Source organism: Dermacentor andersoni, chromosome 11, assembly GCF_023375885.2.
Source record: "Dermacentor andersoni chromosome 11, qqDerAnde1_hic_scaffold, whole genome shotgun sequence".
Classification (NCBI taxonomy): domain Eukaryota; kingdom Metazoa; phylum Arthropoda; class Arachnida; order Ixodida; family Ixodidae; genus Dermacentor; species Dermacentor andersoni.
The window spans coordinates 14,073,540-14,096,198 of NC_092824.1; the positions used below are offsets into that span (position 1 = coordinate 14,073,540).

General features: G+C 43.0%; 1 protein-coding gene across 1 annotated transcript; it reads right to left on the reverse strand.

The window, feature by feature from the left end:
• Window positions 1–18,683: 18,683 nt before the first annotated feature.
• On the reverse strand, window positions 18,684–19,684 carry LOC126517677 (uncharacterized). Its single transcript, XM_050167470.3, has one exon. It carries the CDS (start codon window positions 19,641–19,643, stop codon window positions 18,684–18,686), a length of 960 nt encoding a protein of 319 aa, XP_050023427.2. The 5' UTR covers window positions 19,644–19,684.
• Between the last annotated feature and the right edge of the window lie 2,975 nt (window positions 19,685–22,659).

The following is a 22,659-nucleotide window of genomic DNA, read 5'->3' on the forward strand; positions in this document are numbered from 1 at the left end:
AATCGGAATATCAGTAAAAGAGACCGATGTGCGGCTACGAGTGGTGTCGATAACAAGAGGCTGCCGTAGGGTATGTCGCAAAGATGTCGGCGCTGTACAACTTTCTTGCCATTCTGTTCACTCGTTTGAGAGATGATGTGTCGACTTTCCGAGTTTCCCACCACTTCTGCGGACAGATCTGCGTCGATTTCGCACCAAACCGTAACATAAGTCCCTGTGGCCCGATAAAGCAGCTCTCTTACGCCTAATTTATTCTGTTTTTATTTTGTGATACTGTCAATCCCATCAGGGATTTTTACAGGAGTGGCCTAGGCCATGTGGCCGTGACGCAAGTGCACCGTTGGCCGATGTGGTAACGGGCCACAAGCCATGGCGGAATGCTTGCCATTATTATACTCGTGTGGGTGATTCATCAGTGATCGGTTCCGAGATCCCACATGCGGGTCCGATTGATGGCTGTTGAAGCGGCGTCCAGTTTGCCGCCCCGTAGCTAACATGATACGCGGCTATTTTTTATTAGCTGTACTGAATAAAGTGCTATGTTACGTCTTCTTTTGTGGGTTTTTGTATAATAACAATGGTTTAATAATCTACAATCCTCACGTATAAATTTAATATCTCCTTGCTCAGACTACTTGTTTTTCGAATTATTAAAATGCATAACTTATTCATAACTTTCTTGGTACGGAAGAAGACGTCCTGAAGGATGTCAAAGAAAATTTCACAGGACCACAGCTATCATCGTCGGTACAATCTCCCAGTCACCCCAACTAAAGCGGACTACTGAACCCGGCCTTCGACTAACCATTTACCAGAGCCAAGCTTGAAGAAGTCCTTGGAAAGGTTAGAAGAAATACGACACCAGGAAGAGATAGAATAAATAACAGAAAACTTTGGAATCTCACCAACAGAGCCAAAGAGAGGCTGTTAGGTCGCATCAATGAAAGCTGATAAAGCGGCATGACACCGGCGCTATAAAAACATGCCCACATTACAACGATACCTAGACCAAATAAAGCCATCGGAATACAACATCTTTGACTCATCTCGCTGACGTCGTGCGTCGGAAAGCTTTTGGAGCACATGGTTCGCGATCGATTCTCTCCATACTTGGAAGATAACCAAAAGATTCCAAACCCCACGCATGGATTCCGGCCGAGCTTGTCTACACAAGCTATCCTTATACAAAATAAAGATTGCGTTATTGACAACCTCAGTCCTACCCAACAGAGTGCTATTCTAGCCCTTGACACATAAAGGCGCCTTCGACAAAGTGTCTCGTGAGGCGGTATTTAAGAACCCGCAAGACACCGAATGCGGGCAAAGGACTTCCTCTCTAACCGAACAGCAACCGTGGGCCTTGGAGGCGGCGCAGTGACAAGTTGGCAGCAAATGGTGCTCCTCATGCATCGGTGGTATCTCCATTACTTTTCTACGTTGCAATGATGAAATTACTCGAGAGACTCTGCGGTATTGCAGAACTCAATCAGGCTATTTATGAGGACAATATTATATTCTGGGTCACAGGAGGCTCTGCGGGGCAACAACACGCCTTACAGGAAGGCATCGGTTGCACGGAGACATATATCAAAACGTGCGGCCTCTCCTTGGCGCATGAAAGATCACAACTGCGTGTACTGCGCAGTAGAAGGACACTAGGGTTGAGGATTGGGCGAGTTGGTATTGCATTCTAAAACTGGTGGAGAATGCAGTAGAAGGAGAGGTCAGCCACCGCCTTCAACTACTCAACCCTGATTTCGAACTTTATGCCACCATCATCACATCAGTTGATACTCTGAGCGTACTGGGGCTAGTTCTCAAAAAGGACGGTGCGGGCTCGGCCAGCCTACAGAAGCTTCAAAGTACCATCGCTCAGGTAACACATCTGGTGACAGTAGCGGCGAGTAAACGGCATGGACTTGAGAAAGAAGACGCCCTCAAACTAATACAAGCCCTAGTCACCAGCCGCATCATCTACGGCACTCCGTATTTGGGACTAAAGAACACGGAATAGCTGAAGTTGATACTCATCCGCTAGGGCTCCCTTGCTTCAGCTTTCATGTGTAACTTGTACCGTTGGTCTTTGTTACCGTCCTCCAGACTCACAAGACACGTTCATTAAATGCCTAAACGAATCGCTAACCTTTGCATGCAACAAATTTCCCGGCTCACCTATTATTCTTGCTCGTGAGCTTAGTTACCTCGGAATTAACTGGCGTACCGTTACAGTTGAAGGCGGCCCAGGGAAAGATTAATGCAAGGATTTTCTTGACGTCATTTTCTCTTACAGAATAAGCCAAAAAGACTACTTGTTTTTCGAATTATTAAAATGCATAAATTATTCATAACTTTCAGGGTACGGAAGAAGACGTCCTGAAGGATGTCAAAGAATATTTCAGAGGACCACAGCTTTCATCGTCGGTACAATCTCCCAGTCACCCCAACTAGAGCAGACTACGAACACGGGGGGATGCTATCTTGGATATTGTGCTGGCCACTGAACCTGTCAACGTGTCTGTTCATTTGCTAGATTGTATTAGTGACCACAACGTCCTTCATTGTGAATACGATATAACGCGCATTATAGTGTATAGGAAAAGAAAACAATTTATGTTTATGCTCGAGTAAATGTTGAAATTATCTCCCGCGAGCTCTCGGCGTTTTGTGTAGAATTCTTGAGCGGCATGCATGATCATGAGAGCAATGGCAACTGCACGATTGTTTGTAACAAGCTGACTGAACTTAAAGAAAAATACATACCAAAAATACAAATAACTCTGTCTACTGGAAGTGCGCGGTTCACCTCTCACGTAAGGCGCTGTATTAATAAAAAAAAGCGCGCTTATTTAAAAGCTAAAATTTTGACGACTGATGATGCCTGGAAGTGCTGTCGGGAACAATCCAAGTTATGCAAAACCGAAATTGAAGCAGCTAAAGACAAATTTTCAACCATGATATTTCCAACCCGTTAGCAAACAACACAAAAAAAAAAATTCCGGAAATTAATAAACCCCAAACCGTCATCACCAGGCTTCGATTCCTTAAAGAAAGACAATTAATTCCTTCCATCATCGGAGGTCGCTACTGCATTAAATTCTTTCTTCTGTTCTGTTTTTACAATTGAACTTCCCATTCCGAGTAACATTGAATTCGGTTTTTTTACCTTCATCATGAAGGATATCATAATCACCAAAAAGGGCATTGAAGCTGCTATTGGTCGTCTTTCTAACAGCACGGCTCCCGGTCCAGACGGAATCTGTCCAAAACTACTAAAAATAACCAAAGCAGTGATATACCGCATTTGTGTCACTCTTTTTCAACAATCTATTAATTCAGGATGCGCTCCTGATGAATGGAAAGTAGCTAAAATAATTCCAAGCTTTAAGTCCTCTGACCCGTCATCTGTCTCATACGTATTTCACTGACCAGTATTCCATGTATACTATTAGAACACATTATATTATGAGCAATTATGAAATACCTAATCAAGCACTATTTTCTCTTCATTAACCAACACGGCTTCCAACAGGGTCACTCATGCGAGACGCACTTATTCGAGCTAGTCTCTGACCTGCACCAAGCTATATTAACGACTCTTCACATACAGATGCCATATTTATTGATTTTGCGAAGGCTTTTGATAAGGTAGCTCAAAACCGTTTATTATTGAAACTTCGCTAGATTAATATATATAGTAGGAATACGACTTGGATTAGTAATTCTTTAATTAACCGGTACCAATTTGTTACTACTAATGAATTTTCTCCTCAGCGATCACTAGTAAAATCTGGAGTGCCACAGAGCTCGCTATTGGCACCAATTTTATTCCTGCTATACGTCAACATCAGCAATAATACTAAATCTACAATAAGACTATTTGCAGATAATTGCGTAATTTATAGACCAATAATTAAGTCTTCCGACACTCACATATTGCAATCTCACCACGCGGAAATTACTGACTGGTGTAAACAGTGGCAAATAGAAATAAATGTTTCAAAAATTAAGGCTATAGCTTTTACTAGATGTAGTAACCCGAGGCTTACCCATTACTCTATGAACAGCATTAGTATCGCACACGCGCAAATAATAAAATACTTGGGAATTCATTTATCTTCGAAGGATTCATGGAATCATCACATCGAAGTGATTACTACCCTTGGCTACATTAGGCGTAACCTTTACTCGGCAAACAAGTCCACTAAATTATTAGCCTATACTATACTGGTTCGTTCAAAAATGGAGTACGCGTCTTTGATTTGGAATTCGCATCATTCGTACCTCATAAACAAGCTCGAGTCAGTCCAAAACAAAGCAGCCCGCTTCATCACGAAAAATTACTCACGAACGTCTAGCATCACTAACATTAAAATATCTCTAAATCTCCCCTAGCTAGAAAATCGAAGGCTGATAGTACTTCTTTCACATTTTTGCAAGCCATATCACCTCGGGTCGTCTTTCAGCGCATGCCACATCAGGTCCGCCCGTCGTATCTTCCTGCGCCTGGATCATCCCTTTAAAGTGCAGCCCGTTCTTGCGCGCACAAACTTCTTGTGTCATTCGCCCCTCTTTCTTGCGATATACCCCTGGAATATGTTACCAAATGAAATCGTATCAGCTCTCAGTCAGGATGATTTCCCAGCAAAATTAAAACACTATTTTAACTTACTAACGTAGTATTCTCTTGCTCATTCATTATAGGCATCGCTCTTTTATTGTGAGCTTTTTTATTTCATTCTTACTTTTGATTTTTTTCTGACCATATTTTGATGTTCCTTGCGCAAATGGTTTTGTTCTAGGTTAGCACAGAGTTCCTTGTACTGCATAAAATTTTCTCTGGTCGTGCTTTTCATTGTTTCATGCAGTATCTGCTGGTATGTGTACCTCTTTAGCAAGCATTTTCATTGTGTGAATTCACCAAGTTACGTCGTGCTTTTCATTGTTTCATGCAGTATCTGCTGGTATGTGTACCTCTTTAGCAAGCATTTTCATTGTGTGAATTGACCAAGTTACGTTGATTTTGTGTAACACCCATTTTAATTCTATAGGTATCTTCAACGTTTAGGACGTGTTGTTGTTCTGCTCTTACTATTTTTTTTTCCTGTTTTTCCGCTTGTGTTCTGTTTATTTTAGCATGCATTACCTGTTTGAATGCGTATACTGCATCTGTCACTGATTTATTGTAACACCCCTATGTAATGCCCCTACGGGCCTTTAGGGTACTTGAATAAAAAAAAAATCCTCAAGAGAGAACCTCCTCCAAATAGATGTTCACAGCACCTGGGAGGAGTTAGCGGATGCTGACAGCGTCAACCCAAACGAGCGTCTCCAACTAATGGAACCAGGTGGAGCCACCCTACGCCGAATAGGATACAGAGAAAGGATGGAGGGATGCAATGGACACAAACGCATACCTCCCCAATCCAGAGAATGTATTACAGTTGCTAATCTACCTCGCACCATGCCCTCAGTGTACCACAAGGGAAGAGGAGTGGCAAAAATCTAAGCCCTCAAGAAGGCGTACGAAAAAGATTCCGCAACGAGATACGTCGACGCCGCTCAATACCCGAGCAAGACAGCGCACGCGGTGAGCGTCACAGACAGAACAGGAAAAGAGCTTAGTACAGCAACATTCATTGTCAGCGACCCGGACTCGGCAGAAAACACGGTAATTGCCTTCGCCACAACAGCCTGTAAGGGACAAATTACAATTTTTACACACTCGCAAGAAGCATGCAGAAATTTTCAGAAAGGTTGTATCTCCACAGTGGCACGCAATATACTACTGAATTTACACAACCCACTAGACATTCATATCGTGTGGACGCCAGGACGCGACTGCTTCCCAGCGAACATAGCGGCTGATGCTACACTCCAAGGTCATACCAACAACGACACGTGAGCGGCGACGGGAACAGCAACGTCAATATGCACAACGGCGTCGAGCTCAGGTTAGGTAGAAGCCCAGAGCAAGCCACGCGCAGTTAGGACACCTGAAGAGCGGCGCGAATACGATGAGCGTGGAAAGGAACATCGACGTCAATATGCACAACGGCGTTGTGCTCAGGCTCGGCAGGAGCCAGTTCAGGCTACGCAACATTGATTTATCGGATCAGGTGATTCAACAGCTTCGATGGCCGACCGCCTTGACAGCGTGGATTGGAGCCTATTTTTTAAAATACCATTGTAACGAAGGCCGAAATGATCTGGTGATTAAATTCAATAATAAATCAGGCATAGGTTCCTTGCACAGCAACGTTCGCCGCGCTTTTTCTCTTGATGCTCCCTACATGCGAAGTCGCTGCGAAAATTCAGTTGTGGAAAAACAAAGTAGCCTACACAATTTGTCATGACTTACTCCCTATTTTTGCGACAGCAATTATAGAGACACTCCAAGCGCACTTCTGCCGTCGCCGTTGGCGTCGACTTGAGGTTACGGATAAAGTCCAAGGGCGATAGAATCGTCGCTGCACGTCGTATGCTGTATGTGCGAGTGAAAGCGTGCAAGGGTGAGCCGGCAATCATTTCTCAATCTCGCACACGCAGGAGAGGATAGCGGGAAGGAAGCGCGCCGTCTACCGTTGCACTCAAGGCTCCAGGGGAGGGTTGGGTGTAGGGGTGGGCGCGTTCTACTTCGGGCTGCCTGGGCGGCCGCATGCGTCCACCTGGGCCTCTCTGTCTTCAAATCCATCTGCGATGGGGACAGAGTCAGCCGCGCGCTGTGGTTTCACGGCTTAGTTCACGTAGCCCTTAAATAATATAACTCAGACACAACAGCTGAACGGGCTGGTCCGACTTTGGAACACTACTGCTGACACTGTGAGGGCGCAATACCTCATGTTTTTTGTTGCACGCCTGCTCAGAAGACAGCTTCTGCAGACAGCCACATTCAAAGATAAAGTAACAGACACCAGCTAGTGGAGACATTTCTTTGCCATAGCAGATGCGAGTCTTCGCGAGGTGATCAAGAAATTTTCCCACCAAACTTGGTGTTCGTTTGTTCATCTCCGCTGTGCAAGAAAGCCAGAAATATCAGTAGCCAATGTAACATATGTATGTAACAATGTAACATATGTAACATATGTAATATGTAACAAATGAACTTGGTGCAGTTAGCGAATACCCTACTTAAATAGGGATGTTTATAAAATTTATGTACCCATGGAGACGAGGAAAAGCGTGGAGTCGAGGCTTGCTTGCGAATACCGTCTACATGCTAGTGATGAACGCCCTCTTGGATTTTCTGTCAGCCATAAACCAAGTACTTACATGGATACCAGCATCTGCAAAGCGGAAAGCCAAGTAGAGGCGCAATAGAGCATTTGCTCTTTGGACCACTTGTGCGAGTAAGCGGGCACGTGCACTGTCAGCTATCTACAACAAGAAGTGTCAGCTTGGCTTTGGTCATACACAGAGTGATAACATCGCTGACTGATCAGATAAAAATGCGTGATTGGGGGTAGAAGTGCGCTGTCATGCTTGTTACTTGTGACCCGCTGATTAGGCACCGACGTTTTGTTTTCGTAAGACACCTATCAGTTTTGTTTGAAGTCTCTTTGAGGAGCAACGCACACTGTTAAACGATAGCGGACTACAACATCCGAGGACTAAACAACTGCGACGAACCTTGACAAGTAGATTACAGAGCAATGTCAGCCATGCGCCATCGAGGCCATTACTTTTCTTGAACACTTAACTCAGAATGGCCGTCAGAATAGTCTGTTCAGAAAATTCAGAATGCTCTTCTAAATAAATATATACCACATTATCCATGTATCCACATATCCTGACACGCGATAAACCTCTATTCTCTAACTTTAGCTAAATTACCACTCCACGCCGACTGTTTCTTTGTTAGCTCTTTTTCCACAGACAATCCTGAACTGGAATTACTTGGCCGAATTCATCACTTGTAGTTCTGCTTATAATAGCAAGTTTCATATCTCTTGTTGAGCAACTGTATACATCCCAACTATAAATGGGAAGTATGTGTGTGTGTTTATTTTCATTACACTTTCGGCTCCCTAAATTCTTGTTGTTGTTTGCTCTGAAATTTTACTGAATTTGTCTTCATCTGCCAAGCCTCAAACCAAGCCCAACAATGGGCAAAAATAATAAATGGCGGTGCCAGTCATCTACACAATTATCTTTAAGATATAACCCACACTCATTAGCATACAGTTTGGTGTGACTTTCTACGTTGCAGGGTAAGCCGTCATTGTGGAGTAAACATAGCAATGGACTGAGCACCAAGTCTTGAGGAACACCCGATCAAATACCTTATGTTGAAGAGTCTGCCAAATCAACTAAAAAATGCGACCGCTTCACCACAGAGATAGAAATCCAGTAAAATAATCTAGAATCTAATCAACTATTAGACTAATGTTACATGATGCCCAACTTGTAAAATAGTTTAGAATGAATTACAAAACTTAAGTACTTTAAACTATCTGAAAAATGTAATCTACTCAAATTACAACGTCCAAAGCATGAGCGTTGTCATTAGTGAACTTCGTTCACTGAGCGATAGAATTTAACCCACACCGGAAACCGTGTTGACTTTAGGCAGGACATTAATGTAAATAACCAATTCAACAAGATTTTTACAAATTATGTGTTCTAAGATACGGATAGAAAAGGCTGTTAGATAATCTTAGTTTGACAGAGGTGTTGTTTTCTACAAATGCGACAGTGGCTTTTTTGCTAGATGTAGGGACAATAGTCGTTGTGAGGAAACGTTCAAATAAAGCAGCGATATACCAAGAAGTCCACTGTCAATAACGCCCCAAAAAGCATTAAAAATTGAAACGCCCCTTTCGTAGTGTGCAAGTTTAAAACTATGTTGAAACTCATCTACAATTATTAAATCATAACAGGGATAGTCCGAATAGCGCTCGTGAAATCTGGAAGCACATCATTAAAATGAGAAAAAGCAGAGTGAAAATACTTATGCGCGGATCACATCCCGGCCGCGGCGGCTTCATTGGGATGGTCACGAAATGCAAAAAAGAAGGTCGGTGTACCATGCATAAAATTAACTCAGGGGTTCAAAATTAATATGGAGATCCGAACTACAACGTGCCTCATAATCATATCGTGTTTTTGGTGTTTAACAGCTCAGAATGTTTTTTCTAATGCTTATAGAAATAAACCGAAGTACTATTATATTTAACATTGTTTATATTGCCCGCACGTAATGCTTACACCTCGAATATGTCATGCTTCTTATGGTTCGTGATTGCACTCACTGTATCTATAAATAAATATATAAATAAATAAATAAATAATGCGAATTATGCCAGAATATACAAATGCGCAGTTGTATTTGAGAGAACATGTCTAATCGGCAGGTATCATACGGAAAAGAGCACGTGAATACTTGGACCTTTCTCCATTCTAAAAGGCGATGGGAACTGCGTTAGTATTCCTTTAATCGCTATTATAAAGGAAGGAAGAAAAAAAAACAAGGAGCCTGTACTGGGGAAGGGCAAAGGTCTTATTGAGGAAGGACAGAGAAATAAAAAGGACGGTAGAACAAAAAAAATATGGAACTGTGTGGGCACTGCCGCCCACTCTGTGAACGCTCCATATAGTCGTCCGCAATGTCAACGTCTCACTGAGACATACAGAGTCAAACAATGTACAGCGACCTACTGCGGTGCCTTTCGCTGTGGCGTTGTACCGCTGAGCTTGAAGTCGCGCGTTCGACCCAGGCTGCGGCATTCTGGTGGGGTGCAAATGCAAAAACGCTGGTCTACTTATTTTAGTTCCCATTGAAGAACCCCACGTAGTCAAAATTAGTATGTCGCCTCCTATGGCATGTCTCACAACCAGATCGTGATTTTGGCAAGCAAACCCCCCGAATTGCATTTTACCAGTTCATAGACACAATTTCTCGCACAATCTGATGTGTTCTAGCTGACGCAGTAGCTGATGTATGAAGGCTCGCGCTGATTTCCGTGTAGGTTAGTATACGAAAAGTTTGTTTTCTTACGTAGGCGCATGTCCGGCTGATCTAGTTTTCATGCGAGCGCTGCTCTTTCCTCGCTGAAACGAGAACACTCGCAAGAAAGGCGTGCGATCGTTTAGCCATATCCGCATAATTGACAATGTGGTTTATTCGGCATTCCAATTGTAATGTTGAACGCATTTGAAAATGCCCAATCGAGCAATGCGCGGGAATCGCGTGCGGTCACGTCGTCTCAGGGCGGAGGGAATGCATCAGTTTCTTTTCTCTTCGATAGAGGGCGCATCGAGTTCAAGGACCGCCCAGCTTTCTGACAATGCTGCGCATGGGAGTCTCGACAGTTGCAGCTGCGATAGCTATGGCTTATAGTTAACTTTGCACATAATTAACAAATACTTTTTTTTTTCACGAGACACTTAAATGGATTTGCAGATGTCCACGGAGAGCTACACAATGCGTCTTGTTTATAGCTTATGAAAATAGGGGCAGGCTACACCTGATGCCAAGCCAAAGTTTAATGTGCTTTGGTTAATTATTGATTTTACAGTAAATTACTTATACAGGTCATGTGGATGGTAACAAGTGTGTTTTACAAAGAGCGCAGTATTCAGTCCACTGTCTTTGGAGAACTGTCTCTTCTACAGAGATGATATGTGATGAAAACGAAGCAACACTATTGATAATCTGCATGCGGAGTTAAACGCATGTGGGTAAATAACGCCCTTTGTAAAGAATTACGAAAGAGGGAACCTTACTCAGGAAGTCCACTCAGATTTCAGCCTTCTAATGTATGTGAAACATAGAAATGGTCTCAATAGACTTCCACATAGCCAATTTTATTAAATTTGTAGAAGTTGAATTCTACTGACTACAGAAAGTATACATTTAATTCTTTGCCTAAATACTATTAGAAATATTATGAAGATCTGGTAAATTCTGAAAAATTGGAGCAAGAAGTTTACAAGTATCTAACTCAGCATAACATGAGATAGCGCACTTCTGTGAGCTGCATCGATGTGATCATCTAGAGCAGACAAGTGTTATACAAGAATTTATTGCTGATGTAAAGTTATTACAATATATTTCAGAGTTGTGAAATTTCCACTCGAAAATTAGGAGCCCACTTCAGAGTGGTGCTGTGTACATCTCTTAACATGTACGGTTTGGAGAATTGTGATGTCGCTTTTGTTGTGGAGTTACAGATTTGCAAACTTCACACACTAGTGGACAACCGATATACTATCGATATCCAGCTATGGTCCATTCGTCAACGTCTCAACACACATCTAAAGGATATCCTACTAACATGTATTTTGAAAAGATCAAGTATCGAATATCAGTGACCTTCCTTCTACTTTGCGATCAGACTCTCTATAGACACAAAATGCTGACGCCATAGAGAATGTACGCGCTACGTAACATCGGGCGGCTGCATTTTAGGTTTTGTTGAAGATTTATTTAAATGCCGCATCGGCTGGAGGAGGGGGGGGGGGGCGTAATTGAAGTTTTGTGATTACAATTTCATGCGATATGACCTTTGAAAACGCCAACTTCCCCGAGCTTTATTGCGCATGAAATATCATTCACGTCGAAATTGGTGTCTAAATTTTGCAGAAGTGAAAGGTGGAACCATAGGCTCAGTTACACAGTGACGGCTCGTGGAAAAGTTTCAGAAAATTTTTGTTCCGAAAAGTGGTAGCCCGTGGCTATGACGCCTTGTGCTGATGACATAAAAGAATTCCCAGGTGTCCACAAAGAACTGCACAGTGCGTCGTGTCTATAGCTTGTAAAAACAGGGGCAGGCTATTCTAGTATATGTTGTCGCAGCATGACGAAAATACCTGTTTCAGGTCATACACCAATACTTGCCCCGCCCCATTGGCTTTCCTTTCCAGTTTCCCTACGACAAAATTACGTTTTCTCATTTGTTCAACTTACAGTAGAAAACTATGGTGTCTGCATTTCATATGCATGCATGAATTTTGCCCATTTTGTCGTAAAATTTAGTTTTGAAAATTTAGTTAAATATCATTCAGATCCCACGCACTGTGGAAATAGATGTAAGCGAAGCTTTCTGTATTGTTTGCTTTGATTGACGATAATTAGCCGTGATGTGGACGGCGAATGTTTAATTTCCTCAACGTTTTGTCCAACACAAGAGTTTTGAGTGGACGTTAAGCCCTACCTTGGATGCACCACTGCTGCTCGTTTGCGTAGTACACAAAACACAAAGGGAGAGGTGTTTGCTTGAGGTGTTCTTGTGCGCCATATTTCCTAGTCCTCTGAGAGGGTTAAGCATTGTCATTGCCTCACATGGCACGTCGCATCATGGCAGAAGCATTAGGCTTTAATTGGATTATGGGGTTGTACGTGCCAAAACGACAATCAGGTTAGAAAGCAGGCTGCAGTAGTGCACTCTGGATTAATTTTGACAACATGGTGTTTACTAACGTGTCCCTAAATCAAAGCGCGCTAGTGTTTTTTATTTCACCCCCGTCAAAATGCGGCTGCCTCCGTAAAATCCGTGACCTCGAGCAATGCCATAGCCGCGAAGCTATCGCGGAGGGCGCAGTAGTGTTGATATGTCATGCGACCGCTTCCGTTGTGTCACCTGGAACCTGCGGTGCGCCTCAATTAATGCGGCTCTGCTTCGGCACGCCCTGCGTAAGTTCACAGCTAGGACTATTTGCATGATTTAATTTATCAGAAATACCAGAAACGCACCGTAGCGTACCTTGAACTTAAGTTTTTCCAGCGTTTCCTTGCCTTCTCATGTAACCTTATCCCTATCCCTCCCTGACCCTTGTATTTGTATGGCAACGCGAGCGAAGACAGGCCAGGCTGTTTCGCGGCTCGTTGCGACTGCGTTGGTCGTACCCATTCTCTGTTTTCTCTCTCCACTCCTCTTTTCCATGCTATTTAGCGTCCCTCTGGACTTGCATGTAGGGGGAGAAGTAAGCGCTTGCGGGGGTCACAGATAATTACAGCTGTCAAGAGGCTAATGAGGTCACAACCCGGAAGCTGCAGAAGGTGTGGCGCACAATCTACGCGGTGCGGTCGAAACGAGTTTTCCTCGCGTCTCTTCTCTGTCATGCTCCTTCGATATAAATACACGCTCTGAATACACCACCGCAGCGAGGAACCAGTAGCCGGGGGCTCTAGGATCCGACTCTAGACTTGCAGTCCGCTGAAATTCCCATTGCGAACTTTATCACTAATTTGTGAGCAGGACTTCAGCAACAACCACATAAACGTTGTAAAAATTTCACGTAAGCTGTAAACTTGCATATAAAATTTGTTCGCTTGAAGTGCTCTAACATATTCATTTTACTGAACTGCGATATCTGCTTTTCGTACGAACTTACAGATTTGTAAACTTCGTGCTTCTATTTTTCGAAACTCGTCAATTTCCACCTATTCTTTTAAGAACGTCCACACCCTAAATAAACATTTTGCTTCAAGCAGTAAGTAGAAATTACCTTTCTCTCACTAAGCAGCGCATTTGATGCATATGAGTCTAGGAATTGTTTCGTAAAACTATTTTTGTCTTTAACATATACTGGAAAAGACAGCATCGGAGTTGGCACCAAGATAAAGGTTCTTCTTTCTTGAGAAGAAATTTTATGCTTAGGGTCAACTCGGTGCCGACAGACACCTTGGTTAATGTTTTTGATTATTCTTTGAAGGTTTGGTGGGCATGCCTCAAGTTTAAGGGGCCATTAGCACCTACACGAAATGGCCAAACGACGCATACTTATGGCCGTCTTGAGAACGCCCGTAGGCTTAGTGGTAATGTAATGATATGCTTTGGATATACGCTTCCTTACTACTATTTTTTAGAGATAATTTACGTTCTGTTTTTGGCCATTTACGCTGCTGGCCCTACTCGGATGTGAAAGGGCTGTTTTTCTTTTTTTTTTTTTAGACAACGAAGAGATATTAAAAACCTCCGCACGCGTCCTGTGGAGCTTTATAGAGAAGAGCTTGCGTCGATGGCTGTCAAACGTTTACGGTTCGACACCCACCGGTGGCGAAGTTGTCTACAGGATGATCAGTTTTTAAGATTTCAGGAATTTTTAAAAGTGGCCTGTGACAGATAGCATATTTCTTGTCCTCAAGCTGGATTATTCGAAGAGGCGGACGTCACTAGCAGTATACATTGAAACACTTATTTAAATAATTTTAATATTCACTAGTTAACTTCCTAATGAAGTAATTTTACACACATATTGCAATTTATGAATTGTAGTGAGTGAGCCTGCAAGACGTGTCCCCTTGAAATTAATTTGCACGATGACACCTGTTTCGAATAATATTTCTCAAAGTGTGGAAGAAAATAGACGGGCGTTCCAATTACTTTTTTGTTTTAATGCATAAAAGAGCGCCTTGTTAATGAATTAAGTGGAACAACAGCGCATACTACTTCAAATTTTATGGAGCATATCTTCAAATCGGCGTCAATCTAGAAATTTATTCGAAGAGGATAGACCTTGCAAAATCACCGACTACAATTCGTAACTTTCAATATGTGCCGTAAAGTAATTAATTCCAAAGATAATTAGTAGATTTCCCTTATTCAGTTGAATATGGGTTCCAATTTATTCTGCAAGTAGTCGCCGCCTTTCTGAATAGTCCACCTCATGGACTAGTATAGTCGAACGCGTTTATAACGATGTGCTTTGGGCATCTGAAGTCATTCGTTATACAGGTCACTTCGCTGTAAAGGTCGCGCACAGCCCCGCACACTATAGAACCGGGTCAGAATTATACTTTCGTATTACAGGTCACTTCCTGGTAGCGACGTTCGTGGTAGAGGCGCTCGACTTTATTATGGTATCTACAACAGGCTATGTTTAAAAATTCTATAAAACTTAAATATTGTCACCCTGTATATTGTTATTATTGTGAAATGAGACACAAATGAATCTGATGTAAGAACAGGAGATGGAATAGGGTTATTGTTTCCAGCAATGAATAAATGAATTAACCTATTGTTTAAGTTCCCTTTGCAAAAAGGAAAGGAGCCGCCATGTAAAGACTGTTGCCCTTGAAGCATGACGGGGTGGCTGTCTCCTGATTTGACGACAACGTTCATAAATATAAAGTACTAAAGATAATGCTTTGGGCATGAATTTAACCCGTTAAGACCCCAAAAACATCTACCAGGCAAACTTTGTTGATTTTTGGCACCAGATGATCTTTTCAATCTGCAACCTCATTTTCAAACTGACATGACTCGTATTTTATTCGTTGAAAAAACTAACGATGGTGTGCTTTATAGTGTACGCTGGGCCTTTGTGGGAGCAAAACCTGATGCAGGTCATCAAATGTACATGCTATATTTTGGAGCTTCCTAAATGAGAAAGGCTTGCAGCGAAGGGCCAAACGAAACTTAACGCAAGCCCACATAACCGTCGGGTAGCGAAATTGGCATTTTAGTGGGAAATATTCTTTGCCGGGATGTGTTTCAAGTAACGGGGAAGACTGTAGTGTTACTTTCATGAGCACGCGCAATGAAAATATATTATTCATGCAGACCTAGAGGTGATGCTTTACGATGAATGCAGGCCTTCAACACTAAAGCATTCAGCATTTGGTTCAGTGGTAATTGAAAAATTCAACAGACTTGTGGCATCTCCTCCAATATCAGTTGGTTCTTGCATTACAGTCGTGTCGAATGATTTGTTAGGTGACAGTTCGTTAGCATTTTCTGACCTTTCAAGAGATAAGGTTTACGTCTGTTTCCCTAGTATTGCTTGGCCTACTTTCATTGCATAACTGATCTCGATTAGCAGATGAATATGCATCGCCTTTATTGTTGTCGGTTTTCTCTCACCTGTTTTCTAATTTGTAATAAAGAGCTCCATAAATTATCTGTCTTAACTAATCTTTATGCGATACATAAATGTTCTTTTCTTATTTTTTTATTTACAGTAACATTGTTCACGATTTTACTCACTTAGAGAAGAGTACCAGCATCTTTGTCGGCAGCAAGAATGGAAGCAGGAAGAATAATAGCAATATTGATGTAATCCTTAGTATTTTATACCTGCTACTATCTCTAAAGGTTTTGTAGTCAGAAAAAAAGTTTTGTCGAAATACAGGTAAATTACTATCGTGTGTGTTTCGAGAACAAGCACACACCCCTAGTACACACATAGGCCCAGCGTACTTTACAAAGTACACCGGCATTAATTTTCCTGCGACGCCATAAATACGTATGTATATAGAATGTTACACATTCATCATTTACGTCATTCTTTTCTAAAAGTTACACACAAGCTTCAGCTTCGAGAAGCATATGCTATGCTTGACAAAAAATAAAGAAGGTGCATGTACAGGAGCACCTGCTATGCTCATCACTTCTCGAAGTTTGGTTATGAATAGATCAAATACATCATGCAGCTGAGAAAAAAAAAAAACTACAATGTGGTCGTCTTGGCAGGTTGTCTTCTTAGCAAAATGGCATACTAAGGAAGACAGGTATTTCTCCATTAATTATTTGCAAATGAAAACGGTACTGTAGTTCTTAAGGTACGCTAGGCGCTAATAGGTTAATTAAAAAAATGAAGGTGTGCTTACCGGAGGCACGTTGCTTCAAAAATAAACATGGCATTGGTATAAGCGATACGTCTCTGCCTCTGCACAGCGCTGAACGTCGAATTAAAGATACGCTGTTTCCTGTCCTCTTTCACACATTTCCGCGTCTTGATACGCCTGAATAATCGCAAACAATCTATACCAGCAGCGAGCAGTGATTTGTGTATGCCAGGTTCGTTTCGCACGTTCTTGACTACGCTAACGATAGCTATCACCATTTTCAATTTCATCTGTCTTTAAATATACCACGCTGGCACTAATAAAGAAAAGTTCGTTTGGCGAATGTTTTCGTTGGCCTCCTTGTCTGTGGCTTCAAATGACTGTTACAGATATTTCTTTCGCTTGCACCGTGAACTTAGCGTAGTTATAGAAAAAAATAAGTCGGAGTGTCCTTTCAAGAGCTGTGTCGACACTCCGGCGGACACGGTGCGTGCTACAGAGAAGAGGCTCGACGACGACGCGGCGTCACGCGACTATCTTGGTGGCTTGCCCGCGTCAAGATTGGTCAACGTCGTCTCGACGCGGGACCACAGGCCACTATCACTGCCGGGTCCGATTAGATGGCTCGTTTGTGCACACAGGAAGGCACCAGAGGCATGCGTCCGCTGCAAGCGACAAAAGCTTCAGGTTTATGCGAAGGACGTAAATATTGTCGCTCTAGGCGCACAAGCACAGTATTAAAGGCCACGGGGATTATGAGGCTCGAGCAAAAGCTCTTGTGGTCACAGAATATCAGAGCGCTCTTTCTTTTTATTTTTCTAACTTGTCCCTTCCGCGTTTGACAGTATGCTTCGCTATCTCATCCGCGTTCACTTGTCGCAGTCTGCCGCCAGCTAGGTACACTTTCAGTGGCGTCATTTAGGTGATGCCATTTTATGGCTCCGCGGCTCACACCTACAGTAGGGCAGCTAGCTGCGCGAGTGCACACCTATGCATCCTACAAAAACAGAAGAATGCACTGCTGAACGGCACCTTACGAAGGGCGCATATTAAATAGTTACCGCATGTAAATGTCGGTAAATTCACTTTACGGCACAAAGACAGACTTTAAGGAACTATCTCCTGAAGTTTCACTATAGGTCCGATGTTGGGCTTGTTGCATAACTCTCGATGTTTGTGGCAGAGATATTAAGAAGGCGTCTGTCTCTTCTTTTTTTGCTTAAGATTTGCGCCAAGAACATTGACAGATCTCATGAAGCCATGCGACAAAAAGAAATGAACAAAGAATGCATGGAGTAAATTACTTCTATTCAAATTGACTCGAAGCTGTGATTAAGAAAGGAAAAGAAATCGGACTAGCCACCAACATGCCGAAGGTGGGATCGCAAACCATGTCTTTTGATTCGGTACGCGATGCTCTTACCGATTGAGTTAACGCGAAATGGCAGCCGGTAGTTGTGGCGCTGGCTAACACTACCAGGGGTAAATCTTGTGCACATACAATAGCCAGGAAAGTGTGTTGGAATAGGACGTCATGGTAGCTCCGTTGGCAAGAGCATCGCACGCGTAATACGAAGACGTAGGTTCGGATCCCACTTAAGGCAAGCTTCTTTTTTTCCCTCCAATTCCATTTCCATTAGGTATCGTTCCTACAATTTAATTAAAAACAAAGATACAAGTACTTTACGTTATGCTTTGCTTGGTTTGTCTGTTGGTTCCACATGGTCGTGACTAAGCAACTTCGGGCACCTGTGTTCCCTTTCTCCTCGATTGCTCGAAAGAAAAGTCTGACAAAAAAAAAAAATATGCAGGACATATTGCAAAACCCAGTGTCACTGGGACCCAGTGCGCCGGATTATTGGCCCAGTGCCGCGCGCTGGGCCGGCGCGGCGCATTGGGAGGCACTGGCTACTCGTGCGAAAAACAGCTCTAGCGCGTTGAATATGCGGTGCGTGGACACCATATATACTTTTTTGAAAACAGAAAGCAACAAAGAGCGTTATAATAAAATAAAAAATAATAACGTAAAAATGAAACCACTCGGACCAGAATTGGATCTTCCGACCTATAGATCCCAAGCGCGGCACTTTCCCGCTACGCCACGCCAGCTTTCTTTTTCTTCATTACCTGGAAAAGAAAACTGAAGGTGTATTACAAAGTGGACACAACTACACACCTAAAACTCAGGCAAACACACACATGCATCGAACAAGTGCATCCAGTCTGGCGGAGGTTCCTGCGCAGCGTATACACTTCTTACATAAGCAGCACTTTCGCGAAAGAAGGACTTTGTAGATCGCGGGCTTTCGGCATGGCGATCACACAGCCTACTTCTACATAGGCTATATAAACCAAGTACTATGAACATGTCATAGGGAGGACCACCCGTAACCATAAACGGTAGAAACCTAATTGCATATGGAGTCATGTCAATGTCCTTTTTAAGCGTCCGTTGGAGAATGTCCCCAAAAAATACAGCGTCCCTACAGTCTATGAAGCAGTGATCTATGGTTTCGCCATGTGGACAGAGCCGACAGTTTGTTGACCACGGCACAAAGAAACCCCTCGAATTCAACCAAGTTTTAGCAGGGAGTGTTTCAGAATGTAATTTAAAGAAAAATGTTTTTACTCCAGGAGGTACACACATTTTTCGCACGCGCTTAAGTATATCCTGATAAGATCGGCTTAAATAAGGTGCACGATACAAAGGATCTGCGAAAATAGAGTCCATCAGTGCCGCAGAAATTGCTTTTCGACTCGCAGTGAACACGTACTCCAAGCTGAATCTAACTTTCAAGAAAAGAAATGTGTCAACAACCTCCTTGAGAAAGCCCCAGTGAGCCTGTGGGACATCTTTGGCATTTGATGACACTACTATATTAGGAACGTAATAAACTAAACGGAATTGCAACATTTCACGCAATAACGGATGGTCATTGTCTCGAAAGAAAAACAGGCGTGAAATAATTTGCCTTACGAAGAGGTGGACTAATCCTAGACCACCACGTTCAAGGGGTAGGAACAGATTGTCGCGCCGCAACGATTCCCAACTCGAATTCCAAATAAATGTTGCAAATACGCGATGCAGTGCCTGAAGGCGAAGTCGTGAGCAGTGCAGTACTTGCAGCACATACATAAGACGGGAAGCTAAGAAAACGTTACACACTTCAGCACGAAAGAACATTGACAAACTCTGCCCTCGCCATGCATTCACCTTACGTTGAATTTTGCCAACTTCTCCCGACCAATGAGCGTTGCTATTTCTATACTGTGAGAGAGGCACACCTAAATAACGCAGGTCTTGTTTCCATTGAATGCTTGAGTAATGTGATGGCATTGTAGCCCATAATCCAAACTAAAACCTGAACTTTTTTTAAAGTTAACGCTTGCACCAGAAGCCGAACAAAATTCTTCTGTAATTGCAAGAGCAGTCTTTACACTCTTTTTATCTGCACAAGAAAAGGCCACGTAGTCTGCATACGCAAGAACCCGTACCTCATTAGTCAGTAATTGAAACCCTTGGAAATGTTGTTCTTTAAGAATGCTCATACAAAGTGGTTCTAAATACAAGCAGAACAGAAGCGGTGACAAAGGGCATCCTTGTCGTACTGATGATGCAAACCTAATCGAATCGGAGAGAGGGAGTCATTCACTATCAGCCTCGTTGAACCATTAGCATAACATATCCTGACACCTCTAAGGAGCAGGGATCCGATATTTATATGCTCTAGCAGAGTAAACAGGAATGAGTGATTCACCCTGTCGAACGCCTTAGCCAGATCTAGCTGTACCATTGCCACATGTCCAATCCCCTCAGCCACACACTCTAGCACCGATCTCGCAATATGAATGTTCATCTGAATGGAGCGGCCCCTGATGCCACATGTTTGATGATCACCGACTACAGATCTTATTACAGCTTCCAAATGGTCAGCTAATACCTTAGCAAAAATTTTATAATCAACATTGCATAACGAGATAGGTCGATATCCGTCAACTTTTTGCAATTTAGTCGCATCATCGCTTTTAGCTATAAGCACGGTGTGTCCTTCGTACATTGTGGCGGTAAGGTATCCTACTTCCAAGGCCTCACGGTACACCTGAAGTAATAATGGTGATAAGAGAAAACGAAAACACTGATGAAATTCGGCAGTAAGGCCATCCGGGCCGGGCGTCTTGCCTTTCGCTAACGAATCGATGCATGCAGTTACTTCATTAATATCAATGTTTTAATGTGTATAATCGTAATCATCCTGATTTAACTAAGGCAGCAACGATACAATTTTTTTTTGGCAGCATCTGTAACCGATGGCTTATGGTCTTGAAATAGTTTTTGATAATGCTCAAAAAACGCTTTAGTTATTAAAAAAGGGTCATTAACAATTATTGCACCATACTCTATATCTAGTATTTGTTTCGACAGTGCGTGTCGGCGTTCAGCACTAAGGGCCCTACTGCGAGGCTGTTCTTCCAGGAAACGCTGCTCTCGCACACGCACTAGTGCACCCCTGTATTTTTCTGCGTTCAAAGTTTGTAACTGCGCCTTGACCTTATAAATATCATCAATATATTGACCCGGATGTAGGCATTCAAGGTCATGCAATTCCCTCAGAAGTCTATGCAATGCTTTGTAATTATGCTTTTTTTCAAAGGCCAATATTGATGATTCTTCGATAGCTATCATTTTAACTTCCTGTTTGAATAATTCCCACACAGCAAAGAGTGGCAAGTCCTTGCGGCTTGACACATGAGCTATAAGCTCAGCAACACGATTTAAGAAACACTCACGCGAAAGTAATTGGTTATTAAACTTCCACAGCTCCCAGCAAATACGCCGACTTTGATATCGACGGCTGCCAAACGATGCTGAGACTAGGCAATGGTCACTAAAGAATATAGGGTGCATAGTGTAACCATAAATAAGAGGTAGCGCGCTAAGTGAAAAGTAAATTCGATCAAGCCTTGCATGCGAGGTACCCTGGAAGTGCGTATATCGACATCCCACCTTTTCGTTTTCCCCAATGTCCACAAGCTGGTAATCACATATGAGGCGTTGCAACGCATCGCTACTTGGATCATGTCTCAGCTTCAGTGACGTACCATCTTGCGCGTTACATACACAATTAACGTCTCCAAAGAGGACGGTCAGTACAGAAACGATGTTCTAGAGATAAGAAGAAACACTCGCGTTCACGTAACTTGTTCGGAGCACAAACACACACAAATCTAAGGCTCATACCACTGATATCAATATCGCAACAAATTAGGCACCCTTCCCTATCTGTAAACAAATGTAGCAAATCACATGGTAAATGTTTTCTAACAAATAACATACAACCTGCCGAAACGCCTACTGCATGGCTGACACAAACATTATAGTCAGATAGGAATGGAGATAGAGCTACTTCTGTGTTTTCGTCGGATTCAATCTTTGTTTCTTGGATAGCAGCAATATCTAATTTTCTATTGCGTAACAAATGAAGAAGCTGTACTTGCCGTCGCTTACTTTGTAAGCCACGGACATTTAAAGTACCAATATGGAAGGGAAGAGCGCCCGCCATGATTACCTATGTAGGTGCAGCGTCTAAACGCTGCTCCCGAGGTGCACCACTCCCTTCTTGATGAGGTGATGCACTATGGACATTCTGGTGCACGTTAACACTAAGGACATCTGCAGGAGTAGGCGTTGCCCGGAGCGGTTTTGTCAACTTTGACACTTTGGGAACGCGAGCCTCCTTTCCCGAGGGCGATGGATTGTCAGATGGCGCTGGACGCTTCTTAGCGGCCTCGCACATCGATCCAGATTCCATTGACGGTGGGCGATCTTGAACTGGTGGCGATTCTGCCCATGACACAGTTGGTTCGACGTCAGGCGCCTTAGTCTCTTCCTCGCTCGCAGGCTTCTGGCTGAGGCTAATGTCAGCCGATGACGGCTTAACCTGTTCATGTCGATGAGCCTCAGGGGGTGTTTCTCCAGTTGCGTACACAACCTCGCTCACGTCCATTAGATCATCGGTGATGGTATCATCCTCAGCTGGTCTATTTCCACGAAGCTTGTCAGCGTAGGTTCCGACTCATGCATCTGCAGGGTGATCGTAGCGGTGAGAGTTACTGCAACGTGGTGTTCTACATTGTCGCCGGATATGCCCAAC